Source organism: Balaenoptera borealis (assembly GCF_965194805.1).
Source record: "Balaenoptera borealis genome assembly, chromosome: 18".
NCBI classification, from domain to species: domain Eukaryota; kingdom Metazoa; phylum Chordata; class Mammalia; order Artiodactyla; family Balaenopteridae; genus Balaenoptera; species Balaenoptera borealis.
Window position 1 is genome coordinate 61,126,299 of NC_138877.1, and position 25,756 is coordinate 61,152,054.

General features: G+C 35.9%; 1 protein-coding gene across 18 annotated transcripts in view; it reads right to left on the reverse strand.

The window, feature by feature from the left end:
* Positions 1–25,756, reverse strand: part of LOC309615965 (uncharacterized protein) — a gene marked incomplete at its 3' end in the record, with an annotated part of 186,047 nt that overhangs the window by 29,129 nt on the left and 131,162 nt on the right. For 8 of the 18 annotated variants that reach the window (XR_014237186.1, XR_014237187.1, XR_014237188.1 and 5 more), the window contains 3 exons: positions 23,655–24,775; positions 18,720–18,795; positions 16,360–16,442 (listed from right to left, as the gene is read on the reverse strand). Coding sequence is in view for 3 of the 18 variants with exons in the window: in XM_082366030.1 (XP_082222156.1) it covers positions 16,360–16,442; positions 17,349–17,463 (198 nt within the window). The other 10 variants (XM_082366030.1, XM_082366029.1, XR_014237181.1 and 7 more) reach the window with 9 other exon arrangements.

Here is a 25,756-nt window from a genome sequence, read left to right on the forward strand (position 1 = left end):
TAAATTATATTAAGCAAATTAAGAGAGCAAAGAAAGGCCCCAAATCCTTAGAAATACATGAAACAAAATGTCCATTTGTGTCACATTTCTAATGATTATCCTATTTTTGTATGTATATGTGTATGACAAATACAGTATACAGTTCTTTCACTATGTCTTTAAAGGTGAACAAGATTTCTGTGCTACACAGCAAAAACCTAACCATATTTCTGTTTCATGTTGAGTCTTAGAATAGGAATCTCTTTGGAGACTGGTTGTCTGAAATTCTCTCTTGCATGACCATTCAGGCTTAACCATAATCCAGCTAAAGCTGAGTCACTGATCGACACTAGGCACTGGGGCAGACAGATGAATTTCTCGGGTTCAAAGTTTAATGGAACACATCTTTTGATCTCTGATTCTGTAAGGAATCTGAAGTTCATTTTTCTTGCCCAAGTTTCTTTGGTGTGTTAGTACATTGTCGCATACAGATCTCATTCTCATGATTAGAATGTAATGTAGTGAGGTCAACATTGCTAAACTAATACAGAGATTTATATTCATGCTTCATGGCAGGTTAACTTGATCATTATTATTTCCAAGGGTGCTTAGTGTATCTAATTCAAATGTGGCATAAGCTCTTTTAAGATCTCAGTTTGGGCATGATGTCTTATATGAATATAAACTACATAAGAATCCTGTAATTCAGCATTTGCTCTCCTATTTCTAAAATGGCCACAAAATTATTTTAATATGACTGTCAAAGCCTCAAAAATTTAAGAAAAAAGGAATTCAACTATTCCTTACTTCCTTATAGTCCAGTCTTTTTCTCCCTACATCAGCTTCTAAGACACCAAGCAATATCTGAATCAGTGGAGGAAGAGAAAATATAGCAAGCCACATCCCCTACAGTAGAGCTCATTTTTTATTTCTAGTCTAGTCTCATGGATGCAACTAGAAGACCCATAAAACCTAATTGAAGTTTCTCTAATTCTGCATGTTTATCGAAGTCTTTTCTTGATTAGCCTAGAATAATGTGTGGGTGCACACACACTCACATGTCCATGCAGATACACAGATTTTTAGGTCCTTCCCAAGACAACAGATTGTTTCGCTTTTTACAATAATCCAAGGTCCCCTCCAGTTCAAAGTGATGTAAAGTGGAAGACTTGCAAGGTGAAAAAAAATTACAAACAGCCAGTTTTGTTTTGTTTTTTTACTGCATTTACTTCTATGTAGAATATTTTGATAAAGATCTATCCTCCCAGGTCTTTGCCAGCAAATTGAGAGACAAGGTACATTTGCGCACTTTTTCCAAATTTAAATCATATTCAAATAAGACAACATTTAACAGGAAAAAAAAGAACAAAATTGGCCTAAAAATACCATATAAAATTTCAAAACACCAGTTTCTCTGTAAGCATCATCTATTAGATTCCTTTTCTTAAAACATGTAGTAGTTTTAAACCAAATGTGATCATGTATTTGCTCTAACAGAGCTTTTGGAAGAGTGCAAACTGCTGATAAGGCCAATAAAGCTGAGATTTTAAACTTTTTGCATTTCAATTGCATAATCAAAACCTGATGATAGCACATCACACACTCCAAGAACACCATGGGCACTGCACAGCAAATGAAAATTAGTTCTAAAAGCCTTTTCATTCTCTGTGGCAGAGGACGCTCCTCTCCTGGCTGTATATGAAAGAGGATCAGACACAAAATGGAAAAAAAAATATTATGCCTGTGAGTGAAAGCAAAACCCAAAGAAAACGGAGAGCTTTGGGGGTTGAACTAGAAGAGTGAGCAGCTGTAATTAGCTCCAATGCTGTATGAGAATAAAAAACAAAACCACTTTAAAAAATATAAACAGGCAGAATGCCAGCTGAGATAGTGCCTAGTGCTATAGCAAACCTTGGTAAATAGTGAGCAATATGAAAGTAAATAGAGCTTGCAGACAAAAGTTTGACATCAATTCCTTTGGCTACATTTTTCATAAATTACCACCTGTAATAAAAGTCATTCTGCCATATTGCTTTTTAGGTAAGACAACATTTAATACCAAAGGTTGTTTAAAATAAAGGCAGAATATCATCACATATCCTCCACTAAACAGACACATAAGGCAATTTTAATTACCTTCTGTTTGGGGAAGAGTGAAATTTCCTGTGTTTACATATATATTCATTTTAAGAAAGAAGTGCAAGGTTAATCAAGGTAGTGAAAGGGCCTTCTCTCCAGCACTCAGCATTGATTTCTGTCCTGCTTGAAACATGGTTTCCTTATTCATTCATATTCCTTATTAAGCAACCTGACCTTGCAAAAAGTGTTAAATTAAATCAAAACTTGCTTATGCATTTATTTGCGCATGCTGAAGGCTATAACTCTTCCAACACGGAACCATGAATTATTGTAGAAGGTTTCATATTTGTTCATTCCACTGAGTTTAGATGAAAATATGCTCAAGCCATGTCAGTAGGAGGCACATGTGTGTTGTGTTAATATGGTCCTTAATACATTTAAGGAAACCAATTCCTTAAAATAAAATAACTTGATCTTCTTTCTGATCTGTTTAAGACAGACATAGAGAAAAAGATATCTTGGGACTGGCACTGTATTTCCTCCATTTTATTTTTCTACCCACAGCTTCTACAAAATTCTAAAATTTTACAGAAAGGGCTAATTCTTCTCCTGTATAAACTACATGAATAGAGTCATACGTTCTAAGGAGTGTGTTCTAGAAACACAAGAAAGGGCGAGGCCAAGAAGTGACTCCATTCTCCAATGGCATTTTGCACTTTTTCAATAATTCTTGAAATAAGCCTGTGGCCATGCTTGAGTCTGATGCAAAGATGGAACACTGGTAAATAAGAGAAGAAAAAGCATCCCTGGGGCTTCCCTGGAGACACAGTGGTTAAGAATCCACCTGCCAATGCAGGGGACACGGGTTTGAGCCCTGGTCCAGGAAGATCCCGCATGCCGCAGAGCAGCTAAGCCCATGCTGTACAACTACTGAGCCTGCGAGCCACAACTGCTGAGCCCATGCGCCTAGAGCCTGTGCTCCGCAACAAGAGAAGCCACCACAATGAGAAGCCCGCGCACCGCAACAAAGAGTAGCCCCCGCTCACCACAACTAGAGAAAGCTCGCGCGCAGCAATGAAGACCCAATGCAGCCAAAAATAAATGATAATAAATAAAATAAATATAAAAAAGAAAAAGCATCCCCTTTTAAGTTGGGGACTATGAATCCCTTAGATATCCCCATTCTTTCCTATTTTTCTTCTTTAACTCATCACCACTTGATATACATTTGTTTCCCTGTTAGAATATAAGAAGCATGAGAGAAAGAATTTGTTTTGTCCACTGCTCTATCCCCAACCCCTAAAGCTCATTGGAGGTGCTCCACAAAAATGTTGTGAATGATTGAATGGAGAGAACCCAAAACTGATAACCTGTCAGGCCTGAATTATGCATGTACTCCTCCTTATTCTTCACTTTCTGAAACCTGCACCTTTAGAATCCTACAGGTACCTCATAACCGTACGTTAGGATGGCTGGCTGCCAGTCCTTTGTCCATCTTTCTGTTGTACCTTAGATAACTACCAACTTTTCTTTTTAAGACTTTTTTAGATTCAGTAATACTCTATCTCTTTTAGTCCTTATAATTTTTTGAAAACTCATTCCCTTGTCCTATACTGGATTCTTTATGGGATTAATTGTGGGCATGCCCTAATCATAGCCTTTGCTATATGACTCTTCTCATCTTGTATGGAGTCCATAAGAAGCCTGCCCACCCTCTTGGCTTCAACTTTCATAGCTGTACTGATGACTACAAATATTTTCCTTCGGCAATGATGTAGCTCTAAAATTTCTTTCCTTATAAGAAACAATATGGTGGGAATTTCCATTTGTATTGCCCTTTCCAGTTCTCTCTCCAGACCTGTGTATTTTCATTCATGGAGTCATTACTTTTCTTTGTATTTTTCCTAAGACCAACAATATCTAATCACTCTTCAAATTTTATTCATTTTATACAAATAGATCTAATTAAAAATCCCTTGCCCCCAGTCCCCTTATCTTGAGATGTGGTGCCTGGACACTTAACAGCATCTTTATGGCCTTCTTGCTTCACTGCTCTCCTCTGCAATCTTTCTAGAACTATTAGAGCACTGCTTCAATCATACAACTCCCTCGCTTATTGTGAAAGACTCGTGATATCGATGGTTATTAGAATCTACATTCCTGGCACAGGTTTCAATGCCCATTACAAACAGGGTCCCAACCTCCCTTAACAGTTTTTCTCATAACTGTCTTTCATGAATTGTCCTCTGTAGCCTACCAAGTCAGCTCAATTGTATTTTCCTATTTACATGTTTACTAATACTCTTCCATGGAAAAGTTTCCCACTCATTTACATCTATTCAAATCTTACTCATTCTTCAAGAGACAGTTCAAATATAATTGCCTTCATCACCTCCATTAAAAGTCTCCTGACTAACAAAGCTGGAAATACTCTGCTTTCTGAGTGCCTTAGCATGATTTTATTACTCACTGAAAGTCTGTAATTTACTATTTGGAATGTGCTCCATCCTTTCCTGAGTGTCTGCTTTCTTTCTTCTACTAGATTAAAATTCCTTGAGAGCAGATCCTGTGCATTCCTTACGTGTTTATTTCACTCAGTGCCTTGCACATAGTAGGTATGTGTTCAATTAATATAAAATATTTTTATTAAGTTGAAATAAAAAGTCTATTTTCATGTTTAATTCGATGATAGATTATAATTGAGTTATTCACTTAGTATTTTGGCGTCAAAAATGAGTTGTATACCTTTACATAGGAAACCAAGACTCCAACCTCTAAGACAGTCTATCAATCCAGAGGAATAAAATTACATAACTTCTCATTCTTTTGTCATATGCATCATCATATGATTCCCATTCCAGTTCTTTGCTCTTTGGCAATTTTTAAAAGTCAGATTTCTGAGCAGTTGCTCAAGAAGTTATACCTAGGGCTTTCGATTTTGTAACATTCCAGATGGAACTGAACTATTATTAACTTCTAGGATTTTTAAAATTATTCATATACTTAATGTTTTTCTAAATTAATTGCTTTTTTAACTTCCTGGTATAATTTAGTGACATTTACGGTATACAAGGAATATCATCCCCTATAAATCATCTCTGCTGGGGCAAATTTACCCAGTATAAATGGAAGCATCTAGGAGCAAGGCAGATGATCTATAGAAGGTGATGCCTTCAAGTCCTAGCCTAATCCCAAGCAGGAACTTAAATAATGACTCAGGCAGAAAAACTGGATTTCATTTATCTTTTCCAGCTGTCAAGGCTGAATTTTCAACATGTTTAGCTCTGTCAAATTCTCCTCCACTAGCATGAGAAATCTAAAAGCTGTAGTTTCCTTCCTATAAACAGGAGGTCTCTTGCTAGGTACCTTCTCTCATCAAAATATCACCTACAAGGAAAGAAAGGTCATAGAATTTTATCTACATGTAACTTTGAGCAAATAAGTGCCTTCCTCAAGATGATAGATTATTGATTTTTGGAAGAGGAGTTAATATATTTTACAAGGTTTTAGTGCATATAATATACAGAAAAATTAGAAAAAATTTTAATGTTATTATACAAACATGTTATTCTCTAAATGTAATATGCAAAATTGTACTAATAGTCTAGATTGCATACGAAAATTAAACATTTGACAAAAATCTCCAATAATTTCAAGATCCAGTAAACAAGCATTTAATTAGTTCTTACTATTCACCCCTCCATTTACTCCCTGCCTTATGCCCACCTCTCCCTTTGTGTTAGTGGCTGCATTACAAGTTGGCACTGTCACAGGTATTCCTTTGTGTCTGGCAATGGTCTGACTTCACATTCTCTTTTATTTCACTTCAAAACATTTGTTTGTGTTTCTTTCATCAATCAGATGACAAATATCTCAAGAACTGCAACTGTGTCTTATTTGTCTTTGAACTTCAACACCTAGAAATATTAGAATATGGTTAGTGTCAAGTATAAGATTGCCAAATTGAACCGAGTTAAGTTTTAGAGGGAAGGGGAGCAATCCTGTCCCAGAACTTCCCAAGAATCTGTATTCTACAGTTTGCTCCTGACTTAAGCAAATCCTTGATTCAGCGATTCCACTTCCTCTGCCAGCTCCAGGTCCTTACTCTGCTTCCACCATTATCCATTAAGTTAACAGCACAACCAAATTCCATTGTTAATGGCACAGAGAAAGGTTGGAGCTTATCACCTGTCTTCCCTTGAAGGCTCTTATTATCTATATCCGCTTTTACCTTAGAATAAAAATAAACCTTCCATTATTACCAAACCTAGAGTATCAAGGTCTTTCCCAGATTTTTCAACAATAAATACTGGCCCATATCAAACATGATATATAGGCACAAAGAAATCCCATGACTTGAAGAAAAAAATGAGAACAGATATTTTATTTAAAATCCATTGTGTACTCTGCTCTGTGCTATACATATCATCTATAATGTGGTGAAACCAGAGCCAATACACCACATAAGAATCTATAATTATGTAAGGATCTGTAATTATGTTTCAGCAATGGAACTTCAGAATGTAAACAGACTTTCTACATAAAACTTATACTCTAAAAAGAATATTTCATAATGTTAAAACAGTTAATTCAGCAGGCAGATGTCACAACTCTAAATTTGTATAAATTTAATCACATGGGCTAAAAATAAATGAAGCAAAAGATGGACAGAGACTGTATTAATAGATACATCTACATATGTACTTAGAAATTTTAACATATGTCTCTTAGGCTGATAGAACACACCACATGCACACACACACAAAAACAAACAGAAAAATATGGATTTGAACAGCACAAGTTAAAAAAAAATCAATAATAAAATCAATAATAAAATAACTTTAAAAAGCTCAAATATTTGGTAATTAAGTAACATATTTCTAAATAACCCAAAATGGAAATTAGAAAATTTTATTTATTTATTTATGGCTGCGTTGGGTCTTCGTTTCTGTGCGAGGGCTTTCTCTAGTTGTAGCAAGTGGGGGCCACTCTTCATCGCGGTGCGCGGGCCTCTCACTATCGCGGCCTCTCTTGTTGCGGAGCACAGGCTCCAGATGCGCAGGCTCAGTAATTGTGGCTCACGGGCCTAGTTGCTCCGCGGCATGTGGGATCCTCCCAGACCAGAGCTCGAACCCGTGTCCCCTGCATTGGCAGGCAGATTCTCAACCACTGCGCCACCAGGGAAGCCCCGAAAATATTTTTAACTTCAATGGTAATGAAAATAAAACACATTAAAAGATTTGGAATATAGATAAAATACTGCTTAGAACAAAATTTAAAATAATAGAAGCATATAACAGAGAAATTCAGCAAAGCCAAAAGTTGGTGTTTTAAAATGACTAATACAATTGATATACTCCTACTAATACCAATTATGAAAAAAGAGAGAGTAGTCGCTGTCAATTCACTATATTAACAGGAAAAAGAAGAAAAATAATATTATCACAACAGATGAAGAAATAAAGTATTTGGTAAATTCAAAATTGATTTTTGAAAATGTTGTTGTTGTTGTACAGTATAGTAATATAATAGAACTTCCTAATTCTGATAATGGGTATCCTCTTCCCCTCAAAAGAGCAAAAATAATTGCCATAGCCATAGCAGTCACTGCATTCCTTGGATGGATTGTTATTATTATTAATATTATTTTTTAACATCTTTATTGGAGTATAATTGTTTACATTGTTGTGTTAGTTGCTGCTGTATAACAGAGTGAATCAGCTATACATATACATATATCCCCATATCTCCTCCCTCTTGATCTCCCTCCCATCCTCGCTATCCCACCCCTCTAGGTGGTCACAAAGCACTCAGCTGATCACCCTGTGCTATGCGGCTGCTTCCCACTAGCTATCTATTTTACATTTGGTAATGTATATACGTCCATGCCACTCTCTTACTTCGTACCAGCTTACGCTTCCCCCTCCGCCTGTCCTCAGGTCCATTCTCTAGTAGGTCTGCGTCTTTATTCCTGTCCTGTCCCTAGGTTCATCAGAACCATTTTGTTTTTTTAGAATCCATATATATGTGTTAGCATACAGTATTTGTTTTTCTCTTTCTGACTTACTTCACTCTGTATGTCAGACTCTAGGTCCATCCACCTCACTACAAATGACTCAATTTTGTTTCTTTTTATGGCTGAGTAATATTCCACTGTATATATGTGCCACATCTTCTTTATCCATTCATCTGTCGATGGACATTTAGGTTGCTTCCATGTCTTGGCTATTGTAAATAGTGCTGCAATGAACATTGGGGTGCATGTGTCTTTTTGAATTACGGTTTTCTCTGGGTATATGCCCAGTAGTGGGATTGCTGGGTCATATGGTAGTTCTATTTGTAGTTTTTTAAGGAAGCTCCATACTGTTCTCCATAGTGGCTGTACCAATTTACATTCCCATCAACAGTGCAAGAGGGTTCCCTTTTCTCCACACCCTCTCCAGCATTTATTGTTTGTAGATTTTTTGATGATGGCCATTCTGACTGGTGTGAGGTGATACCTCATTGTAGTTTTGATTTGCATTTCTCTAATGATTAGTGATGTTGAGCATCCTTTCATGTGTTTGTTGGCAATCTGTATATCTTCTTTGGAGAAATGTCTATTTAGGTCTTCTGCCCATTTTTTGATTGGGTTGTTTTTTTTTTTTTTTTTTTGATATTGAGCTGCATGAGCTGCTTGTAAATTTTGGAGATTAATCCTTTGTCAGTTGCTTCATTTGCAAATATTTTCTCCCATTCTGAGGGTTGTCTTTTCATCTTGTTTATGGCTTCCTTTGTTGTGCAAAAGCTTTTAAAAGTTTCATTAGGTCCCATTTGTTTATTTTTGTTTTTATTTCCATTTCTCTAAGAGGTGGGTCAAAACAGATCTTGCTGTAATTTATGTCATAGAGTGTTCTGCCTATGTTTTCCTCTAAGAGTTTGATAGTGTCTGGCCTTACATTTAGGTCTTGAATCCATTTTGAGTTTATTTTTGTGTGTGGTGTTAGGGAGTGTTCTAATTTCATTCTTTTACATGTAGCTGTCCAGTTTTCCCAGCACCACTTACTGAAGAGGCTGTCTTTTCGCCATTGTATATTTCTGCCTCCTTTATAAGGTGACCATATGTGCATGGGTCTGTCTCTGAGCTTTCTATCCTGTTCCATTGATCTATATTTTTGTTTTTGTGCCAGTACCATACTGTCTTCATTACTGTAGCTTTGTAGTATAGTCTGAAGTCAGGGAGCCTGATTCCTCCAGCCCCATTTTTTCCCTCAGGATTGCTTTGTTTATTCAGGGTCCTTTGTGTTTCCATGCAAATTGTGAAATTTTTTTGTTCTAGTTCTGTGAAAAATGCCACTGGTATTTTGAGAGGGATTGCAGTGAATCTGTAGATTGCTTTGGGTAGTAGAGTCACTTTCACAATGTTGATTCTTCTAATCCAAGAACATGGTATATCTCTCCATCTGTTTGTATCATCTTTAATTTCTTTCATCAGTGTCTTATAGTTTCTGCATATAGGTCTTTTGTCTCCTTAGGTAGGTTTATTCCTAGGTATTTTATTCTTTTTGTTGCAGTGGTAAATGGAAGTGTTTCCTTAATTTCTCCTTCAGATTTTTCATCATTAGTGTATAGAAATACAAGAGATTTCTGTGCATTAATTTTGTATCCTGCTACTTTACCAAATTCATTGATTAGCTCTAGTAGTTTTCTGGTAGCATATTTAGGATTCTCTATGTATCATATCATGTCATCTGCAAACAATGACAGTTTTACTTCTTCTTTTCTGATTTGTATTCCTTTTATTTCTTTTTCTTCTCTGACTGCTGTGGCTAAAACATCCAAAATTATGTTGAATAATAGTGGTGAGACTGGGCAACCTTGTCTTGTTCCTGATCTTAGTGGAAATGGTTTCAGTTTTTCACAATTGAGAACGATGTTAGCTCTGGGTTTGTCATATACGGCCTTTATTATGTTGAGGTAAGTTCCCTCTATGCCTACTTTCTGGAGGGTTTTTATCATAAATGGGTGTTGAATTTTATTGAAAGCTTTTTCTACATCTATTGAGATGATCATATGGATTTTATCCTTCAGTTTGTTAATATGGTGTATCACATAGATTGATTTGCGTATATTGAAGAATCCTTGCATTCCTGGGATAAACCCCACTTGATCATGGTGTATGATCCTTTTAATGTGCTGCTGGATTCTGTTTGCTAGTATTTTATTGAGGATTTTCACATCTATGTTCATCAGTGATATTGGCCAGCAGTTTTCTTTTTTTGTGACATCTTTGCCTGGTTTTGGTATCAGGGTGATGGTGGCCTCGTAGAATGAGTTTGGGAGTGTTCCTCCTCTGCTATATTTGGAAGAGTTTTGGAAGGATAGGTGTTAGTTCTTCTCTAAATGTTTCATAGAATTTGCCTGTGAAGCCATCTTGTCCTGGGCTTTTGTTTGTTGGAAGATTATAAATCACAGTTTCAATTTCAGTGCTTGTGGTGGGTCTGTTTATATTTTCTATTTCTTCCTGGTTCAGTCTTGGAAGGTTGTGCTTTTCTAAGAATTTGTCCATTTTTGCAGTTTGTCCATTTTATTGGCCTATAGTTGCTTCTAGTAGTCTCTCATGATCCTTTGTATTTCTGCAGTGTCAGTTGTTACTTCTCCTTTTTCATTCCTAATTCTGTTGATTTGAGTCTTCCTTTTTTTCTTGACGAGTCTGGCTAATGGTTTATCAATATTGTTTATCTTCTCAAAGAAACAGCTTTTAGTTTTATTGATCTTTACTATTGTTTTCTTCATTTTTTTTTCATTTATTTCTGATCTGATCTTTATGAGTTCTTCTGTTAAATTTGGGGGTTTTTTGTTCTTCTTTCTCTAATTGCTTTAGGTGTAAGATTAGATATGAGATTTTTCTTGTTTCTTGAGGTAGGATTGTATTGCTATAAATTTCCCTCTTAGAACTGCTTTTGCTGCATCCTATAGGTTTTGGGTTGTCGTGTTTTCATTGTCATTTGTTTCTAGGTATTTTTTTGATTTCCTCTTTGATTTCTTCATTGATCTCTTGGTTATTTAGTAGCGTATTGTTTAGCCTCCATGTGTTTGTATTTTTTACAGTTTTTTTTTCCTGTAATTGATATCTAGTCTCATAGCGTTGTGGTTGGAAAAGATACTTGATACGATTTCAATTTTCTTAAATTTACCAAAGCTTGATTTGTGACCCAAGATATGATCTATCCTGGAGAATGTTCCATGAGCACTTGAGAAGAAAGTGTATCTGTTGTTTTTGGATGGAATGTCCTATAAATATCAATTAAGTCCATTGTGTTTAATGTGTCATTTAAAGCTTGTGTTTACTTATTTATTTCATTTTGGTTGATCTGTCCATTGGTGAAAGTGGGGTGTTAAAGTCCCCTACTATTATCGTGTTACTGTCGATTTCGCCTTTTATGGCTGTTAGCATTTGCCTTATGTATTGAGGTTCTCCTATGTTGGGTGCATAAATATTTATAATTGTTATATCTTCCTCTTGGATTGATCCCTTGATCATTATGTAGTGTCCTTCTTTGTCCCTTGTAATAGTCTTTATTTTAAAGTCTATCTTGTCTGATATGAGAATTGCTACTCCAGCTTTCTTTTGATTTCCATTTCCATGGAATATCTTTTTCCATCCCCTCACTTTCAGTCTGTATGTGTCCCTAGGTCTGAAAAGGGTCTCTTGTAGACAGCATATATATGGTCTTGTTTTTGTATCCATTCAGCCAGTCTGTGTCTTTTGATTGGAGCATTTAATCCAGTTACATTTAAGGTAGTCATTGATATGTATATTTCTATGACCATTTTCTTAATTGTTTTGGGTTTGTTATTGTAGGTCTTTTCCTTCTCTTGTGTTTCCTGCCTAGAGAAGTTCCTTTAGCATTTGTTGTAAAGCTGGTTTGGTGGTGCTGAATTCTCTTAGCTCTTGCTTGTCTGTAAAGGTTTTAATTTTTCCGTCGAATCTGAATGAGATCCTTGCTGGGTAGAGTAATCTTGGTTGTAGGTTTTTCCCTTTCATCACTTGAAATATGTCCTGCCACTCTCTTCTGGCTTGCAGAGTTTCTGCTGAAAGATCAGCTGCTAACCTTATGGGGATTCCCTTGTATGTTATTTGTTGCTTTTCCCTTGCTGCTTTTACTAATTTTTCTCTATATTTAATTTTTGATAGTTTGATTAATATGTGTCTTGGCCTGTTTCTCCTTGGATTTATCCTGTATGGGACTCACTGCCTTTCCTGGGCTTGATTGACTATTTCCTTTCCCATATTAGGGAAGTTTTCAACTATAATCTCTTCAAATATTTTCTTAGTCCCTTTCTTTTTCTCTTCTTCTTCTGGGACACCTATAATTCAAATGTTGGTGCATTTAATGTTGTCCCAGAGGTCTCTGAGACTGTCCTCAATTCTTTTCATTCTTTTATCTTTATTCTGCTCTGCGGTAGTTATTGCCACTGTTTTATCTTCCAGGTCACTTATCCGTTCTTCTGTGTCAGTTATTCTGCTGTTGATTCCTTGTAGAGAATTTTTAATTTCATTTATTGTGTTGTTCTCCATTGTTTGTTTGCTCTTTAGTTTTTCTAGGTCCTTGTTAAACGTTTCTTGTATTTTCTCCATTCTATTTCCAAGATTTTGCAAGATTTTGCATCTTTACTATCATTACTGTGAATTCTTTTTCAGGTAGACTGCCTATTTCCTCTTCATTTGTTTGGTCTGGTGGGTTTTTACCTTGCTCCTTTTCTGCTACATATTTCTCTGTCTTCTCATTTTGCTTAACTTACTGTGTTAGGGGTCTGCTTTTCACTGGCTGCAAGTTCGTAGTTCCTGTTGTTTTTGGTGTCTGCCCCCAATGGATAAAGTTGGTTCAGTGGGTTTGTAGGCTCCCTGGTGGGGGGGACTGGTGCCTGTGTTCTGGTGAATGAGGCTGGATCTTGTCTTTCTGATGGGCAGGACCATGTCTTGTGGTGTGTTTTGGTGTGTCTGTGAACTTAGTATGATTTTAGGCAGCCTCTCTGCTAATGGGTGGGGTTCCTGTCTTGCTAGTTGTTTGGCATGGGGTGTCTATCACTGGAGCATGCTGGTCATTGAGTGGAGCTGGGTCTTAGCATTGAGATGGAGATCTCTGGGAGAGCTCTTGCTGATTGATATCATGTGAGGCCAGGAGGCCTCTGGTGGTCCAATGTCCTGAACTCGGCTCTCCCACTTCAGAGGCTCAGGCCTGACACCTGGTCAGAGCACGAAGACCCTGTCAGCCACACGGCTCTGTTTTGAAGAGCTAGACGTACAGGGGCGTAATTCATTGGCACTGATAGGTATGCACTGATTTGGGCACAATTCGTCTTCCCTGTCTAACTCCACAGAGTTCCCTTCAGACTCTCCTCATGTGCACAAGAGCAAATGCTTTACTCTGAGACATCAGAACAAATCAGCGGATGTTGGTGAGTTTGCTGCCTCCAAACTCTGGAACTCCACACTCCAGAGGCCCTCCTTTGAACTTGCTGCCTCTCCCTTTCCGAGCAGGTCCTAATGTTTTAGGAATAATCCTTTGAAGAGCTAATTTACTGGGATACTAGCCTCAGGGCAGCCAGGCCAGGGCTCTCAAACTTGTCCGCTGTCTCTCCCTTCACCCTGTGTTTTCTACACCCCAGGCCTCTAATCACAGCAGCAAATACTCTAGACAAACCCCACTTTTGCCATCTGGATTGTTATTATTAAGAAGATGTTCAGTAGAAGACATATTTAGGCTTAGATATTTTGCTAAATAATTTATATAAAAATGTATAAAGTATCTACAAATAGAGCAAGGATGATATTCTTTTTCCATGAAAACAAGTTATATACAATTTATAACATTCTGTATCATTGCATTTTTAAAGATATTTTCCTAATAGTCTGATTTCTGAAAAAGTTATATAAAAGTCTAAAAAGCTTTAAGGTATTTACTTTAGAAAAGAACGAGTTAGTTATTAACACTCCTTGATTTTACTCTACAAATAATGTGCTTATTTTTCCACATTTCCTATTATTTTAATGGTTTAAAAGTAAACATTACACTGTTTGGTATATTTCCTCTTTTCTGCAACTTGTATTTAATTTCAATTACTTTCATATAAATACTTCTAGTTCTTTGAAAGACTAGCTAAGTTAAACTAACATTTATACCACTTTAAAAACTTATTCATCACTATAATATTGTGTGATATTATATTACAAAGTCCTTAGAAACTTAAATTTCCCATCCATTACAGATTCAAGTTTTGCTTAAATAAGGCTACAGACTCACTAAAATAAAGAAATTGAAAACATATTCCATTAGGAACCAATTTACCCTCAATTGTGTTACCCAAACCCAAATGACTTTTCAGAGCCTCCTACAGAAAGTATATGCCTCCTTGCCACAGTGGTATTGGGTTTGATTTATTCAAATTGTCCCATCATTTATTCATTGATCATTTTTTTCATTGATTGAAAGTATTGACTTTATATTATAGTCTTCCACTAAACTATTTAATAAATTAATAATTACTAAATAATTAATAATTTAATATTTGTTGGGAAAATAAGTGAATGAATGAATCATATACAAAATTCTGACGTACGCTTATGTTTGCAACTGATCTTTTTAGTCTCTTCTATGATTCACTAGCTATGTACTAAATACTTATTTTGACATAAATCCAAAAAAAAGATAAATAAATCTTTCTGTTTTCAGAGAGATTATAATTTAGTTGCTCACTACAATTAATACTCCAAGGAAACGTTACAAATTTATATATATTGCTGAGTTTAATCCATGGCAATTTATTTATGAATAAATAAACAAATAACCAATATAGCTACTGCCTTGTTGGGGATAGGTGTTTGCCTTCATGGAAAACCTGTACACACTTTGGATACTTTATCATTGGCTGGGTTTAAAGTAAAATAATGATCCTCCTTTGAATGTACTATAACAACACAAATGCCAAGAAAAAGACATAGACAGCCGGAGGCGAGAGTATGAAGATGCAATGTGCTTCTTCACTAAAGAACAAAGTGCAGGGTCAAGTACTGATCTTCTCAGAATGGAAACCTTACCAGGCATCCAACTAAAGTCTGGGCAGAAGTTAGAGAGGAAATCAATATTTCACCACTATTTTTAGAGTGTAAAATTATAGGACACAGAAGGCTCTGACAGAGAGCAAGTGAATGGTGCACAGTGTGTGTGTCTGAAATGTCTAAAAATACTCCACTTGACAAAGCAGTAGAAGAGGTTATTCAGAGTACCCAGCTTTGATAACTGTTTTTAACTTGTCTTTCCTCAGATTTGAACACAGAGACAAAATGTTATGTCCTGTGTGGACACTAGCTACTGAAAATTATGGGCTTGCCTGCCTCCATTTTTTTAAAAATAATTTTTAATTACCTGTAATGTCTGTTACCTGTAAACTAATTAGAAAAATGCAAACTGGTTCCAAGAAAAAGTTGTCCATTATTCAAATAACCAGAAATAATCACAGGTAGTATAATGGGTACATTGATTCATTCAAGTGTGTCACTTCACAAAACATACTGAGAGTCTCAACTCACTTTACTTATTTCATAAACGGAATTTCACACTGTGATTTTAATGGCATTATAATATTTTAATACATGGGGGTGCTGTAACTTATTTCAATAATTCCCAACAATTCCATGGGATATTGAGAAGATATCCAGTGTGGTGCTTTTATAAGCCACGCTGTGATGAATGTCCTTGTGGTAACTTTTTAAAGTTTATTGTATTATATTCTTAAGTTCTAATCAAGATGAAATGCTGGGAGTGAAAGTCCTGATATCTAAGGTCAAATTATCATCAGAGAAGTTTGTCTGTATCTCTGGAGATAGATTATGTCTTGTTCCCACATATTTGCTCCCCTTCTCAGCATGTGGGTTATACCCTCTCACACCTAATGCTGTATAATTTTCAGGGCCTCCTGCAGAATGTATATGCATCCCTGCCTCCTTGGCATTGAGATTGGTTTATCCACTGTGCATTGTATATATGTTTAATTTTCTATATATTATGATGTTTTGACATCTTAAGAAACCTTTCTGGCTGGGAAAAGACTGCCCCTCCTGGGGCTAGTTAATTTTTTTTTGGAGGTGGGGGAGGCTTAAACAATAAACATTGCTCTGGGAAAATTTATTCTGAAATACCGCCCTCTCTACATTGGTGTATATCAGGCAGGATATATATGTTAGGGCATGCTAATGATTCCAAAATCTGGGCACCTCATAATAAGTATGTATGTATGTATGTATGTATTTAATCTCACACTGCATGTCCTGTACATGTTGTCCAGAGGTTTTGCTCCATGTCTTCTCTCTCTGGAATCCAGGCTGATGGAGTAACCACTGTCTGAGAAAAAGGAGAAGGAAAGAGATAAAGGATAAATCACACAGTGGCTCTTACATATTTCACCCAGAAAAAGCACATTATCTCCACTAGCATTTCATGGACCAAAAACAATGCATGTGACCACAACTAACTCTAAGGGGAAATGAAGTACAATCCTGTAAGGGACTGGAAGAAATATCTTAAATATTTGTGGAACAATTCTAATGAGCACCACTTGTGACATCACCTGAATATTAGACTTCCTAGTCAGGGGCTAGATGGAGAATGCAGGGATCCTGGTATAGAAAGAGTAATAAAATGCGTGAGAGAAAAGGGAAGAAAGATTCTTAGGAACCTGTAACCACTTAGTCCTCTGTGCCAGCACCTCACCTCTAGCTTAACCACAATTCCCATGAGTGATTTCTAGAAACGCTCTCAGGACTTATGTGTACTAATTTGTTAGGTTTTGTTTGTTTGCTTTTGTTAAGCTTGTTAGACCCACAATTTTTCTTCCTTTCAGTTTCTGAGGAGAAAAAAATCCTTGCATGCAAAACTCTACCTATAAGCAAGAAAGTTTTATTCACTGTCTTGAAAAAGCTAGTTCCTAAGTAAAATTTGTTTTCTTTACTAGGTCAGCTAAAGGTTTAAGACATAGTAGTATCAATGTATTATTATCTTGGCAGCCTGTAAGCATGGTGAGAGTGAAGTAATTGGCCAGCCATAAATTGGGGATAGAACTATTATTTAATTTCTTCCCATGAACAAAGGATCTTACAATTTCAAATATAAAACTTGAAAATGAGTCCTACTCTCTTTCTCTTTTAACACAATACACAGTAAACTAATGAAAAAGAAAGTCTTTCATCTTGAAAAGATAATCACTTAAGAAATGAAAATGTCATAAGAAAAGAAAATGAAGATTCTAACCTAAATTCCAATAAATGTCTTCTCTGGTTGATTCAGTGTCATTCACTAAATAATGTGAGTATATCAGAGTCATCACAATTGCCAGGAGTCTGCAATCATCCTTGCCTTGTGTCATAGGATGAAAATGAAAGAACTTAGAAATATGTATTATGTACAAGACTGTAGGCACTACTTCAGAGTCTGACCTCAATAAACGTTACAAGAATATATATGATTAAGATAGTTAAAATGTGTACTTTTCTAAAATAATACGTATACTTAACACATAGCCAACAAATATAAAAAGGCACAATAAATAATTTCAAGTACAGTGGATAATTTGGTGGGAAACAATGAATAGTAGTTTCTTCTATCTGGCAAATATTTGATCCTATTGCATTTGAGGAAATAGAAACATCCCCAAATCCTACCTGTAGTCTTCTCCATGAATTGTAATATATTTCTTAACTGCCATGAGACACATGGCTACTCAGAAAGTACCTTAGTTCTGTAAGTAAAGGCCTACTTGATTAGTTTTACGCTGGCATTTCCCCACCTCCTATAGAGATAAGCATTGTGCTTTGTAGGTCTCATGCCTGATCTCCACAGTTCTGAGCAATCAACTGATACCCCAGGAAAATTCGGTTCTATACTTTGCTTCAAGGAGGTAGTGCTCCTGTATGGAGGCGTAGAAAACAGTAGTTTTTTTGTTTTGTGATTCAAGAGTCCACCTGATGTAAAAGCCCACCTGAAATGGGCTTGCTATGAGTTATTGCATGATAAAGCAAATTACACTGTAACAATGTGTTTAGAGCTTGTATCTCTGAAAGCCAGGGGAAAGGTAACCACTGCCCAGCAAACACGAAAGCCCACAAGGCTAAGGGAATGGGTAGGTCCATATCTCAAGTCACAATTGTTCTGGGTTGTGAGAAAGGTTGTTAAGAAAAGCTTGCTGTCATCATTTCTCTACTTGATGTCTTACAACTAGATATTTATCCCACATCCTAAATTGATTGAAAATATGATCACTTTCTTGCATAATTATGGATATTACATAGGGATTGGCTCCATGTGACCTGGAAATTTCCAGCAGCCCCACTTTTTGTGCCTAAAATACCAAATAAAATCCACAGACCTGTATGTGTTTTTTTCCTCAGCTTAGTGAGAGCCAATTTTCCTTGAAATAACTTGTGAAATGATAGTCTAGGAACAAAGAGGAAATGATAACAGGGGAAGATGTACAACAAATTGCCACTCCCTTCCTAGTACCCAACTGCTATGCTCACAGAGGTTAGCAAACTACTACAAAGAAAGGAAAACTGTGACATAGGCAAGTATAGTCCCTTCCTTTCTCTAAAGAGAAAAATGACAGTCTCGTTGACCTTGGCTCACCTGTTAGCACATCTCAGACTTACATCAGCGTACCAAATGTGCAGAGATCCAGAAGTTACACTAGTTCTCTACTTCTCTGAATAGAAAAAAAAAAAAAACCACACAGGTTTTAGAAGATGCAAGCAGGAGAGCAGGAAACAATGTGCTATGTCTATTACTCCCCAAAGGCCTGAATCTGTCTCAGAAATAAAGCTGCTGAGGTTGAGAGTTCTGTCCCTTCGTTTTTAAAAGATAGATATAAAGGAGTTTTTTTTCACTCTTATCCTTTTATCTTTAGCATCATAGTCCAAACTGGGACTTGATTTTTGACCCATAGCAAGTTAGGGACCTCTTTTCTTGTTAGTCCATCTCATTGCCACATTAATGTTCTTCATATTCATAAAAGGAAATGAGTAAAAGTAATTTTCTTGTCTGTTAGAAATGAGTCATGACCTTATACATTGAAGTATGAAATATACAAAGTAAATTACACTATGGTAGTGATTTGGCAGAATTGACTTTGTTATTCTTCTTTTCCTGCATAAGTGACCATAAAGAGCTTTTCTGCAATAGTGACTCTTTCTCATAAATCTTAGATCTGGGAGGTGTTCCATAATGTTTTTAAATGAACTCATAGATGTGTATGACAGTCATATCCCAACATGATATTTCCATAGAAGTATATTTCAGACAATGTTATGATTTGAAGACAATAAGAAGATATTAGTCACAGTTCAGGGAATCCTTAATGGATATTGAGGAAAGATGTCGTGAACATATTAAATTTTCCTCAGAAGATGCAATTTGTAGTAATTCTGTGAAAAGCATTAATGATTAAAACGCTATGTGTCAGAGGCTGCTGATTAGAAAATGATTTCCTCTTCTTCCTGAGCCTACATTCTTTAGGCACTCATTGAAATTAGATATGGCCTTGTGACTGACTTCTATTCAGTAGGATGTGAGTGGAAATGAAGCGTGCCACCTCCCAAACTGCCCATCGAAACATCACGTGTGCGGTGCTCCATACTCTCTCTCCATTTATTGCTCCTGAGAAGAGCAGACTCTCAAGACAGAAGGAACTGAGACATGGAGGAATGACATGGATGGAATCACAATTTAAGATTTCATGTGAGCAATAAGTAAACTTCTCTTGTTTGGGAATAATAAAAAAGACCTATAGAATATTATGTTTAGTGAAATAAGTCAGATGGAGAAAGACAAATACTGTATGATATCACTTACATGTGGAATCTGAAAAATAACACAAACAAGTGTATATAGCAAAACAGAAACAGGTTCACAGATACAGAAAACAGACTGGTGTTTGGAAGAGGGGAGAGGGAATGGGGGGCAAGTTAGGGGTACGGGATTAAGAGATACAAACCACTATATATAAAATAGGTAAGCAACAAGGATATATTGTACAGCACAGGGAATTACGTATATTACATTTAATAGAGTATAATCTGTAAAAATACTAAATCACTATGCCGTATACCTGAAACTAATATAATATTGTAAATCAACTATACTTCAATTAAAAATAAATAAATAATTAAATTTAAAAAGAAGTTTCAGATTTGATATGATGGACTAAACTTCTACCAGAACATCCTTCCCATAGATAAAAAACTATAAACTTCTGACAAAATGCAACAAACCACTGTCTAAAGACCCTGGAGAGTGAACAAAACAGGCAAATTCTGTAAGGGAGTCAACTACTGAATTAGCAAACAACATGAGACAACATGCTCTAACTTGACACTGTGTTATAGCTGATGCTGTTCATGATAGCTAAAATTCTCATAGAAAATCCCCATCTTTCTAGCCTGAAAATAACAGATTACAGAATTCTGGAAAGTGAGAGGGGAGTCTTGGAAGAAAGGGAGACTGAGATGGGGAGCTACAAATTCTGTGTAAATGTCTGTGGCTGACCCTTGAATTATGCATGCACACGGCAGATTCAAAACAGTCCAGGTAAGAATAAAATAACTGAGCTGAGAACTGAACTACAACCCAAGAGATTGTTTTTGTCTATGAAGTTAATTGTCTGCTAAACAAGAAATTAACACTCTTTGGAAGACTAACAGAATCCAGAGCCTCCAAAACATAACATTCATGATGTTCAGGGTACAATCTAAACTTCTTCAGCATAGAAAAGAGAGAAGAAAATGTGACCCACCTAGAGAGGAAAGATCAATGGAAGAACAGCAAGATTATGTTAAAAATAATAATGAATGTAAAACAGTTAGGTTAATGCCATCTACTAACCTCAGTAATTAATATTAGCTTAATGAATACCCATTATACCTATTCATAAAGACTAAAAATTTCTTTGTAGACAGACAAATGAGATGGATTCATCAAAAAGATTTCTTATAAACTAAGCTCAAAAATTAGAAACAAAGAAAGCAATCAACAAAATGAAAAGGCAACCTTTGGATTAGGAGAAAATATTTGCAAACCATATATCTGATAAGGGATTCATTTCCAAAATATATAAGGAACTCCTACAATTCAATAGTTAAAAAATTAACTAATCATATCACAAAATGGGCAAAGGACTTGAATACAGTCTCTTAAAAGAAGACATACAAATGACTAACAGGTAAATGAAAAGATGCTCAACATCACTAATCAGCAGGAAAATGCAAATCAGTGAGATCACCTCACTCCTATTAGAATGGCTATCGTCAATAATACAAGAGCTAACAAGTGTTGGCTAAATGTGCAGAAAAAGGAACTTTTGTGCACTATTGGTGGGAATGTAAGTTAGTGCAGCCATTATGGAAAACAGTATGAAGGTCCTCAAAAGGCTAAAAAGAGAACTACCATATGATACAGCAATCTCATTCCTGGGTATACATCCAAAATAATTGAAATTAGGATCTCATAGAGATATCTACAATGCCTTGTTCATTGCAGCATTATTCACAATAGCAAAGATATGGGAACAACCCAAATGTCCATTGACACATGAATGGATAAAGGAAATGTGGTATATACATATAATGGAATATTATTCAGCCTTAAAAAAAGAAAATCCTACCATCTGTGACAACATGAATGGACCTGGAAGACATTACGCTAAGTAAATTAATCTATCACAGAAGGATAAAAACTATATGATTCTACTTATATGAGGTATATAAATAGTCCAGTTCGTAGAAACCGAGAATATAATGGTGGTTGCCAGGGGGTAGAGGGTGAGGGAAATAGAGAATTGTCTTAAAAAACTCTTGTACTAAGCTCAAAAAATGACAAAAGCTCACTTCTAACATGCCTGAAACAAATAAATAAAGAAGACCAAAAATGAGACTGACAATATAATTTTTTATGCAAGAAGAGATGGATTATATCATATTAAAACTATCACTTGTTGAAGGTCTAATATATTCCAATCACTGTTAAGTGGTTTGGGCAGGCAATAGATTACTATAACTTAAAAAAATTCAGTCAGTGAATGTGTCTATAAGATTTACTAATTTTATCACTATCTCATATGTATAATAGCATGAAAAAAACACAATGTCTTTTAGGGTTCAATGGAGGAAAATAGAAATTCCTCTAAGTATTTACATACTGAAAGAGATTGATTATGAGGAATTTGATGCTTACAAACTTATTAGAAGTGTTAGATGAACAAAATTCATAGGGTTGCTGTTAGATTTCAACTCATGCCACTGCAGATGTGAAAGATTATAAAACTGTTGCTGTTACCCAGAGGTGAGAAAGCCTCCTGACATAACTGCCAACTTCCCAACTGCCCACAGCCCTAAATCTTGGAACCAGGTAGTGCAACACTGAGTTCAGCTCCTGTCAAATTTGTCTGTGGAAGTCTACATATCAGCTATCACCACTGAAGGAAGAAAAACCACTCCTGCATCCCTTCAGCTTTCCAGTCTTGCATAAGTAAATCTCAAAGGCCAAACCTAAACCATACCCAAGACCTGGCAGCAAGAGAGTCAAGAGTCTGGGGAATATAGTTTCAAGACTTCTGGCCCCTGTAAAAAAGATGAAAATGCAGAATGATTGAGAAAGAAAGGATTGAGAATTCAGTCCACAGACAAAACCTAGCACTAAAACTAATTCACAGGACTACTGTAAACACAAAATGGGATGAAACATATGACAAGGCCATCAAAAATACTAGCTCTCTTTCCCTTCTCATAACTACAAATATCTGGGTTCCCAGATGAATCTTACAGTCTAGCCTTAAAATCTGGTTTTATCTACAGAATTCATGGGACGATGTTCCTATCTAATAGGAGAAAAAGTTCTTGTGAGGAACCTGGAAGGAGGACCAAGTTCTTCTGAAAAACCTGGAAGATGAAGAAGGAATAAGACTATATGAACTTTATCCCCCAGACAGGAAGTAGATTTGATTCACTGGGCTAAGAACTGAAATGAAAAGGACAGTTTTGGGAAATGGGCAACATTCAAGGAGCAAGTACTTGGCAAAGCTTTGGGATCTTTGGACAACTTTATTCTCATTGTTTGGGGAAAGAGTTATTTTCTGTATTGCTACTGAGATTGACCCTAACACAAGAAAAATAAAGGAATGTACAGCATTTGGCAACTCAAAGGTTCTACATCTTGGGTAGCATCAGGAGGCAGGAAACCTGGAGCCTCATGGAACATCCTTGTAAAAAGCAGAGCCACTGCAAGATGCTTTGTAGCAAAAGCACTGCAAGATGAGGCAGGAAATATCAACAAGTTATTTGACATGATAGAGGAACATAAGGTGCTGGTCACGGGTACATGAAAACCCCCAGAGACATTCATAAGGAAATTTTAGGGGAGGAGAGCAGCCAACACCCTACTTTTGCTCAGATGGCAGGTAATGAGACAGCAATATAAAGACATTCGTTGTAACATGATTATTCTCCATGAGTCATATAAACTCAAGATCTTTGGAGATCTGGACTACACCTCAATTTCTGTCTTTGCTCTTACCTGATATTGAGCACATATCCTTCTGTACACATTTGGGACCAAGTTCTTGTGGTATGACCTAGAGTTACAGCATTAAACCTTTCTTAAACTCTTGCTGGAGAATTAGACAAATTTCTTTAGCTTCTGAGGAGAAAACATCCTTTCCCAGTGAGCTTAGGAAGAAAGCCTAAAAGAAGGTGCAGTAAAATAATAATTTCTATTTAAATATGTGAAAGAAGAAATAGACATAAAGTTCTGGAGGGGAGGCAAAGGTTACGACCACTAATAAGCAGGATTTCCTCTGTGTCCCCTATTCTTCTGGAAGGGCTTTGTTGTTCTGATTTAAAGTCAAGCCAATAGTTTCCTTTGCCATGGCATTTAGTGTGAGTAGTAATTCTCTGATTCAGTTTTACTGTCTTTGAGGTAGTTACTCTTATAATCTGCATTTTACAAGTGAGGAAACGGTCTCAGAAAGGTTAAGTAGCTTGTCCAAGTACTCTATGCATGTTACAAATTACATTCTTCCCAGAAGCATTGAACTGAATATATAAGCTCTTCTGACTCCTAAATTACAGGAAAATGTACTTAATATCAGATATGATTCTTTTCTAGAAAATTTATCTGGATATTAAATGCAGAGGATTTTAATCTGCATTGCTTTATTATTACCATTATAATTATTATTAGATAATAATCATAATCTATCAAGTTGATATATGTAGAAGGTGAATTACTTCATAACTCTAATCCTGAAGCAAAAACCATTCAACAAATTGATATATATCCTTCTGGGTAAATCTATATGTTTCAATTTACAAATACTAAGTCTATATAGCTATGCCATTTCCCCCCTTAACCAACCTCCTTAGGAGTTGAATTGTTTCTAGTTTTTTGCTCTTTCAAATGATGCTGCAATTGATTTTGAAATTTCCTCTAAGGAATCAACTTATGTATGAAATACTTATTGCATCTTCAATTACTGTGTATTCATAAAAGGGCATATCTCTTCCCTAAACTCCAGGAATAAGAGTAAAATATTGGTTATTTAGTAACCAGGAGTTTTCCTGCAAATAACCAATAAGTAGACCCACAAATTACTACTTACCTTAATGACTGAAATAAGGCAAAAATCCCTGGATGACCTACAGAAAAAGGAAAAATTGGAGAGTGAAAGTACTGAAAAAAGCACTTGTGTGATTGATTTCTATGTCTCTAATGGACCAAAATCCTTTAATTAAATTTGTTATAAATGGATTTAAATTATTGTTTCTACTGAAATTCAACTTCTCTAGTTGTATGAATAATTTTATAGAGGTTCCAATGATGCAGTAACATCATGGTCAGTTCCCCCCTATCTGGCAATTAAGTTTAACAGTTTCCTAGAATTAAATTCTTATAACAATTGCAGAGGTAGAAGAAAAGATGAGATCCAGTAAAACAGATCTACTAGGTGAAAGCATTTTCTAGAATAGACTAATAATAATAAAATAATATTATATATTCCCAAAGAGTTTTTCTATATCAATTTTTCTATCACACCTAACAGATTATAAAAGTTTCTGTCTTCTTTGAGAGAATCACTTTCAGGGTCTATGTATACCTACAAGATAGACAAGTCTCAAAAACCATATGACCAAAGGCACACTGGAGCTAATCTAACTACTCTGTGAATTGTCAAAGTAAGAGGATCAGATATGAGAGAGAGAATACAGGGACAAGTAAATGCATAGTTGGATGAATAAATGAGATAAATGGATAGCTAGATAGTTATTTTACATTGAATGTTTATATATTCTGTGTAATATAATAAGGGCTTTACATAAATTATCCTTCTTAACCTTTATAAGAATCCTAAGAATTAGGCATCTTGATTCAGATGTGGAAGTTGAGGCTTAAAGCTGAATTGCCCATGATCTTGCTCTTAAGAAAAGTCACTCCCAGTATTCAACCTTGAAATTTGAAAACACAGACACTCATTCATTCAGTATAGTTGGGTGACTATGACATGCCAGCTCCATTCTAGGCATCACAGATCAAGCAGGGAACAAAACAGACCGAGTCTCTGCTCTCATACCATTCATATTCTACTCAGGAGAAGAGACAGAAATGTACGTGTGTAATGT